Source organism: Tympanuchus pallidicinctus, unplaced genomic scaffold (assembly GCF_026119805.1).
Source record: "Tympanuchus pallidicinctus isolate F22 unplaced genomic scaffold, pur_lepc_1.0 scaffold18, whole genome shotgun sequence".
NCBI lineage: Eukaryota > Metazoa > Chordata > Aves > Galliformes > Phasianidae > Tympanuchus > Tympanuchus pallidicinctus.
In genome coordinates this window covers 11,022,798-11,031,051 of record NW_026294699.1, presented here as the reverse complement: position 1 = coordinate 11,031,051, position 8,254 = coordinate 11,022,798, and the positions used below count along the sequence as shown (strand labels likewise).

Genomic DNA, 8,254 nt, shown 5'->3' with positions numbered 1-8,254 from the left:
GACATTTAAACAGAACACCAACCTACGGTACTTGCAGTCAGCAGGGAAAGCTGAGACCAAGGTGGAGAAAACTTGCATTTCCAGTGCAAATGTAAATAAGATCATAAGCAGAGCCCACAAGCAGAGTCAAAGCCGTGCCCAGTGCCAGGCCAGCTGGAGCAGCTGGTGTGAGGACTAGCCGTGGTTCCCTGCAGCCCTGGGCTGTCTGTGCACCAGGCAGCAGTTGCCAACCCCAGATAAAAGCTGGGAGCTGAGACAGGTTAAAGAACCTCCCCAGGAGAAACCACGCTCACAGCATTTGTAAGAGGAGCTGAGCTCGGTCTGACGGCCCTCTGAGCAAACGAGCAGAGTAGATAAGACATGAGGCTGAATTCAAGGCAGCAGCAGGACATCAGATGGGCTGTAAAGGAGGAAGGAAGCAAACAGCTACTCTGAGCGCTGGCATTTCCCTTGATGGTTGCTGGGAAGCTGTCAGTGGGTGAGTGCAGAAACCTTCCCTGCTGCTCTTTAGTTCAGGAACGCTCTTCCCACCGCTGGCACATGGGAACCTCCTGTGAAAATGGCATCAGTTCAGTGCTGGTCTGTCTCCAGGCAGACTTTGATCATGGCGTGACTCATACAGTTTTCCTAGCCCAAAGAAGGCAGGCGCATACCGTGCTGTCCCGGTCCAGGAGGGCAAACAAACAAATCTGGTGCTGGTATCAAGATATTGTGTTCTGTACAGCATCTCTTCACAGTTCATGGCTGGACAGACCTGGTGATTTATTTATTTATTTTTTTTCCCCTGGGAAACTCTTGAGTCATTTCTCTCCTGTGGTTCTTCTTAACACCGATAAAGTTTGAACATCTCAACTTTCTGTCAGCATAATGAAAGCTTGGTGGTCAGAGCGCTTTGTATGCTTGGGCAAACTGCTGTCTCCGCTGCTGGAAATGGTTTTCGGTGCTTGATACGATTTAATACAGTAAGGCCTGCTAAAGTAGATTACGGATGGGTATAATACAAGCCAGGACAGGCTTGAGGTCAGCATTCTCTCTGCAGAGACCAACTTCAAAGAGCAGGGCTCCTCCTCCAGCCGCTGTCTCATCCATGAGCTGACACCAAGAAAAGCCCGTTTTCTGAAACCGTCACTTTGTGCCCTCAGAGGGGACTTCCACGAGGAAGCCAGTTGTGTTTGAACGTCCTGGGAAATGGGACATTTGCAGGCTGCCAGCGTGCTCAACAAGAGGACAGAATCCCCCCCAGCCAGGGGCCATTTTTGGTCAGCGCTCCCTGACAAAGCTTGAGGCAGCCACACAAGGAGGCCCTTCAGGGCTAAATCCTGAGAGCTGCAGCCGTCTCCTTTGCCAAGGACATCACTAATTCCTGGCAGTGGCTTGATTCCGTAAGCAGCTCAGCGAGGTGACTTTCCAGGTCACCAGCTAATTGCAGGTGAAGTGCCAGCCACTGTCTCCAGCAGGAGCGAAAGTTGGGAGCTCTGAGGGAAGAAAAGGAATAAAACGTTTGCTCAGCTCCGTTCAGTTGAGCCAGTTCCCCCTGGGCAGTTAAAGGGAGGTGAGAAAGGGCTGGGTGGCCTGCAACAGTCTGGCTGATCGCTGCTGTCCCCGCAGCCGCAGAACTCCCAGCACATCACAGCCTAAACACAGAGATGGAGAAGCTATGGTTAAAAAAAAAATCCCCCATCTCCAATGCCCATCATTTCTGAGAGGAAACCACCTGGCTCCCCTCCGCTTGTCGGAGTTGGGAGCAGTGAGTAATGCTTGCAGGCTTCCCTGCCCAGCACCACATTCTTTTCTCCAGCATGTAATGGCCCAAAGGAGGCATAAAGTGAGCCTTGCTGGAGCAGCCTGCGGAGTAGCTGTGCACGCCATGGCCTCACGCTGGAGAAGGGGTGGGAAGGGCTGCAAAACACTCAGCCTCATTTTATTGGGGGGCTGAACGCCTGGAGCAGCAAGAAAGATAGGAAGAAAGGAAAAAAGAAAACCCTGTGAAGTGTTAACTGAAAGCTTTGCTTTCTGCTCTTTGAAGCATACAAAATCAGCTCAGCTCCCCGGCCCATTACTCTCCCTGCACCCTCTGCTCTCGACCCCAGGCACTTTGCAGCTCCTTGCCTTGCTGCCACCATCCTCTCCGCAGTTCTTTGTGCCTCAGCACATTTTTCACAGCAATCAGTGGTTGTTTCAGGGAGGACTGAAGGCAGAAGAGCAGACATGCCCCATTTCCCTGCCGCCATCTCCTCTCTCCTCCTGGCCTTTTTCCTGCTCCACTCCCACCAGCTCCCTCCCCAGCGGCTGCTGCCACCTCCTCCTCACCCTGCTTCCCCAAGACCCCGGGTTATTAGCCCAGTTTGGGCCCCTCCCCAACCAGTTACACCTTGCTCCTTGCAAACCAGTGCTTCCAGTAACTCATCTGCCTGGCCCAGCGTCTGCACCCGCAGCCCTGCCAGTCTCCTGCCACATTAGCGCAGCCAGAAGGGAGGTTGAGGAGACAAAAGGAAGAAACCAGCAGGTCCACCCTGAGCACAGCGTGACGCTGGGGAATGATGAGGCCAGGCAGAGGATTAAAAGAACCCATGGAGCTCATTCCCTGCCTTTCATCTGCTGTGAGCATGACACAGTCACAGCCATTAGCTCTTCAAAGCCAGGCAGGTTGGAGGAGCCTCGGGAAGCCAGCGTGCCCACAAGCAAGGCTGCGAGGACTTGTCTGCTTAGGCTAGCAATGCAAAGCGTCACCTGGCTTTGCTCTCCCTAGGCCCTGACCCTGCAGCCGTGTCACTGCACCAGTGAGAGCTTCCTCTCCGCACCCTTTCCCAGCCCCACCCCTGCAGTGATGTCTAAAAGCCCTACTCTCAAAATCCATTTCATCCACTTCGCTGAAGGCTTTCTCCTGCCTCCACCTGAGAGCTGCTCCACCCAGCAGGCAGCTTGCCTGAGCCCAGGCCTCCCACTTTCCCCAGCTGAAGCAAAGGCAGAGCAAGCTGCTTGCCTGGAGATACCTGAAACTGGAGGACAGAGGCCACAAGTAAAACACCTCTTGGAGGAAGAATAAATCGCCCCACGTCAGGAGCCAGCTGCACCCTGGTAACACCACCACCCCACTGCTGTCAGGTCACACACAGAATAAGGGTCACAGGAAGCAGCACAGCTGCAGCCCCGCTCTCTCCCAGAGCTCAGCCCACCCTCATCCAACAGTCCCCTACAGAGTGCACCGGTGGCAGCTCAGGACAGAACTGGAGCCAAACTCCTTGCTGAAGTATCATCATGGTTCATTCAGCCTGTGCACAGCCAGACAGCACCAGCATGCACCCCCCAGAGACAGCTGATCCACACAGGCTGGCAAGGCTGGATGAGAGCAGGAACCAACTGTCAAGAAACATCACAGAAATAAAAACCACCAACACCAGTCAAGCCTCTATTGTGTGCACTTTTATTTGAACTGGTCTTAAGTCAGTGTACAGGTAGCCCCTCCCTCCCCCACATACTGGCACTTTACTCCTAGACTGTGGGGGACTGTAAAGCCTTCATTCACATCTATCACTGGGGAACACAGCCCGCTTGCTTGACAAATCAAAAAGGATCAAGTGTGTTTTGTTTTTAAGGCGGAAGATACAAAAAGACACTTGTTGGGTTACATAATTTACAGACAAGCAATTATCATCTAACACCAGTAATGGGTACCGGCTCCTCCCAGCTGGGCTGTTGCCTTCACAGAGGCGAGTAACTTCCTGTAACAATGCATTATAACAATATTTGGAATGACTATTAAAAAAGAAACAAATGTACAATCAAAGTCCTCAGATGCATTGTAGAACTTTGGGGGCGTTCGCTCCAACATGTTTCATTTTAAGACTGCTGCTGACACCTTCACCATTCCAGTTTTTTAATCCTGAGTCAAGCGCCAAAAGAAAAAACAAATAAAGCCATGCCAATCTCGTCTTGTTTTATGCGCATTTATGGGTTTTGTTTCATCACAAGGGTGTGGGTGTTGGTAACAGTCCGGTTTAGAAGCATTTGCGGTGGACAATGGAGGGTCCGGATTCATCGTACTCCTGCTTGCTGATCCACATCTGCTGGAAGGTGGACAGAGAGGCCAGGATAGAGCCTCCAATCCAGACAGAGTACTTGCGCTCAGGTGGGGCAATGATCTGCAGGAGAGAACAGCTGGTCAGATGCAGTGCGATGGCACACACTCCCACGCGCAGCCCTGTGGCACCCTGCTACCCAATTGCTTTATCTGGCCTTGGCCAAGGCGCTCTCCAGTCTGAGCAGGCTTAAGGCACAGCCTCACACAGAACACCCTCCTCCCCCACTCACAGCCAGCACTTAATCTAATTACTCACACAGCTGAGTGGCTGCCACCCTGCCCAGAGCAAGGCCATAAGGCTGCACCAAGACAAAGCAGTTCCCATCTTCTGTAGCAGTTTAGTTCAGCCTCTTCCACCCACACAGCATTAAGAGGTGTGTGAGAAAGAGCCCAGGGCTCCAGCCTACCTTGATTTTCATTGTGCTAGGTGCCAGGGCTGTGATCTCCTTCTGCATCCTGTCAGCAATGCCAGGGTACATTGTGGTACCACCAGACAGCACTGTGTTGGCATACAGGTCCTTACGGATATCCACGTCACACTTCATGATCGAGTTGAAGGTAGTTTCATGGATACCACAGGACTCCATACCTGTGAGCAGAAAGCAGCGTCAGGTCAGTGAACAGTTCAGAGACAAGGAAGCCAGAGGACTTACTACTATGGGAAAACGAGAGAATCAAAGACCTCATAGTAGGAAACAACTCAGCCCAACAAAGCCATGGCTGACAGGCCATGTTCTACTGACCTAGGTACCTCAATTGTCCTCAGGCTGAGGAAGAAAGAGACTGGGGTGGAATGGGACAGACCTGCTAAGGGCCAGCAGTATTACAGCAGCTGACCAGTCTCTAAGTCACTCCAGGCAGAAGGGGCACGGAGCCTCCTGAAAGGAGTCAGACTTACCCAAGAAAGATGGCTGGAAGAGGGCCTCAGGGCACCTGAACCTCTCATTGCCAATGGTGATGACTTGACCATCAGGGAGTTCGTAGCTCTTCTCCAGGGAGGAGCTAGAGGCAGCTGTGGCCATCTCCTGCTCGAAATCCAGCGCGACGTAGCACAGCTTCTCCTTGATGTCACGCACAATTTCTCTCTCGGCTGTGGTGGTGAAGCTGTAGCCTCTCTCTGTCAGGATCTTCATGAGGTAGTCCGTCAGGTCACGGCCAGCCAGATCCAGACGGAGGATGGCATGGGGGAGGGCATAGCCTTCATAGATGGGCACAGTGTGGGTAACACCATCACCAGAGTCCATCACAATACCAGTGGTACGACCAGAGGCATACAGGGACAGCACAGCCTGGATGGCTACATACATGGCTGGGGTGTTGAAGGTCTCAAACATGATCTAGAAAGATAAGAAAGCACTGAGTCAAGCAGAATAAACCAAGGTTCTCACTGCATGCCTCCATCAGTCCATGCATGTGGTTTTACATTTGTCCCTAGATAAGAGGCTTCTTTGCTCCTCTAGGAGATATCAGCACTTATCTCACTTGGTCTCCACCCACACCTGCCAGGTCAGAGCCTGAGCAAGGACACTGCTACCACAGGCCCATCCACATGACACAGCAAGGAACAAAACAAAGGCCAAGAAACTACAGTATAGTCACTCGAAGATGGTAAATGGATTAGTGCCTAGTCAGAAACAGCAGTTAGACAAGTTGCTAGTTCAGTTTCAGAGAAAGTCAGCTTAGAGCAAACAAAACCTGTCAAGGTCCAGCAAAGGGGAGACTCAGGTCGGGAAAGGAAAACCCTGTAAAGATGGCAAAAAGGGAGAAGTGGTGAAGGCAGACAGAGGACAACATGGAAGAGGAAAGCCGGCCTGCAGCAGTGCCTGCTGTAGCTCCAGGCTCAAGCATTTTACACACCTGTGTCATCTTCTCTCTGTTGGCTTTGGGGTTCAGGGGAGCCTCTGTGAGCAGCACAGGGTGCTCCTCAGGGGCTACTCTCAGCTCATTGTAGAAGGTGTGGTGCCAGATCTTCTCCATATCATCCCAGTTGGTGACAATACCGTGTTCAATGGGATACTTCAGGGTCAGGATACCTCTTTTGCTCTGGGCTTCATCACCAACATAGCTGTCTTTCTGGCCCATACCAACCATCACACCCTGCACAACAAAGAAAAAGCATTAAGTTTAACTGACAGGCAAGCTGCAATGGATGAATAAAGTTTCCTTCCAAAAGCCACACCTTTAATTACTACTAACCCCCTACTGCCCCTATGACACCAGGGAAGGGACTGTGCCAACCGCTTCAACACAGGATGCTCTGCAGCAGGCTGTGCATTCAACCAGTTACTGTTGCAGGGCAGCAGCCTCTCATGCCACGCATAAAAATAAAAGGGCTCCCTGAGGCTTAATGCCCTCAGCAGAACCACTCCCACCAAACGCTGCTCTCCATTGTCTGGACCCCAGCCGTCGTTGCCGTACCTGATGTCTGGGGCGACCCACGATGGATGGGAACACAGCACGGGGAGCATCGTCCCCGGCGAAACCGGCCTTGCACATACCGGAGCCATTGTCAACAACGAGCGCTGCAATATCATCATCCATGGCTGGCTGCGGAGGAAGAAAGCAGAGAAAGACATGAGCGCCGCCGGTCGCACATCAGAAGCCCAACCCCGCCCCGATCCCCCGAAGGCGGCCGTGCCCCTACGGGCAGCCCCGAGGCCGAAGGCACAGCGGGGAGCGGGGAGGCCGTTCCGTTCCCCACCCATTTCCTTCCTGCCGCCGCCGCACCGCTTCGCCCCGCGCCCGCTAGAGGGGGTGCGGCGGCACCTCCCAGATTTCGGCGCCGCACAGATTTGGGACAAAGGAAGTCCCTGCGCCCTCTCGCACGATTACCATAAAAGGCAATGGCTGCGGCGAGCCGCGCCTCGACAGCCGCCGGCGCTCCGGGGGCCGCCGCGCCCCGCCCCCGAGCCCTCCCCGGCCACAGCCGCCCCGCCCCGCACCCCCACCTGCCGCCGCCCCCCGCCCGGCACGGCGAGCTCCGCGCCACGCCCCGCACCCGGCCGCGGACGGAGAGCCGGGCTGCGCTCGGCGACCGGGCGGATGGCGAGGAATGGGGGGGGGGCGCACAGCCCGAGCACCACAGCCCGAGCACCGCACCCCTCGCCCACCGCCCCCCTGCACGCAGCCTTTGTTCCCCTCGCGGCCCCCCGCACCGAAGGGCGCCGCCCCCGGCCGCGCCGCCCGCACACAGCGGGGCGCACCAAGCCCCGAGCCGCGCCCGCAGGCACCGGGCGGCGCGGAGCCGCACGCGGCGCTCCCCGCATGCACGCACACGCACAACCCGTACAAAGGTCCGTCCCGGAGCCCCTCAAGGCTTCCACGCAGCCAGAGAAAAGAAACGAGCGATCATTAAACCAAGCGATGATCGCAGCCCGGAGGATCGGGGCCGTGCCGCCCGCTCACCTGTGGGAGTAACGCGGTCGGTCAGAGCCGGGGCGGGCGGCGCGAGGCGGCGGCGGAGCGGGGCACGGGGCGAAGGCAGCGCGCAGCGACTCCCGCCCGCCGCGCGCTCCGCCTTTTATAGGGCCGCCGCCGCCGCCGCCTCGCCATAAAAGGAAACTTTCGGAGCGCGCCGCTTTGATTGGCTGCAGCCGCACCTCTCCGCCTCGCCCCGCCCCGCCCCTCGCCCCGCCCCGCCCCGCCTGGCGCCCCCCCGCCCCCCCCCTTCTCGCCCCCATCGCTGCACAAAATAATTAAAAAAAATAAATAAATACAAAATTGGGGGCGGGGGGGGAGGGGGGAGATGGGGAGAGTGAAGCAAAACGTGGGGGCTCGGCTCGAGGCGAGGGTTTGGGGCGGGGGTGTGACGTGCCCCTCCATCCCCCCCCTTTTTGATTCCACAGCGCTTTGTTGGGGAGGGGGAGCGGGGTCCGCGTGTGCAGCCCTCCCCCCATCCCCGAGGTGGTCCTGCGGTCCCCTTGAAGTCACCTCCCGGGGAGCGCCAGCGATAGCGACGGGCAATGAGCGTGCATGCACTGAGCTGCAGCGACACTGATGTGCATGCACACACCGAGCAGCAATAGCACCGGTGTGCGTGCACCGAGCTGCGGCGATACAATGAGTGTGCGAGCAGCGAGCAGCAACAGCTCCAGTGTGAGTGCGTGCGCTGGGATGAGTGATAGAATGAGTGTGCACGCACAAAGCAGCAGTAACAACAAGGGGTGTGCGTGC

General features: G+C 55.9%; 1 protein-coding gene across 1 annotated transcript; it reads right to left on the bottom strand.

Annotated features, from left to right (window-relative positions):
• Positions 1–3,408: 3,408 nt before the first annotated feature.
• ACTB (actin beta) lies at positions 3,409–7,592 on the bottom strand. The gene is made up of 6 exons (XM_052680242.1): positions 7,487–7,592; positions 6,500–6,628; positions 5,939–6,178; positions 4,980–5,418; positions 4,489–4,670; positions 3,409–4,142 (listed from the first exon to the last, which is right to left on the bottom strand). Exons 2-6 carry the CDS (start codon positions 6,620–6,622, stop codon positions 3,999–4,001), a joined length of 1,128 nt encoding a protein of 375 aa, XP_052536202.1. The 5' UTR covers positions 6,623–6,628; positions 7,487–7,592; the 3' UTR covers positions 3,409–3,998.
• Between the last annotated feature and the right edge of the window lie 662 nt (positions 7,593–8,254).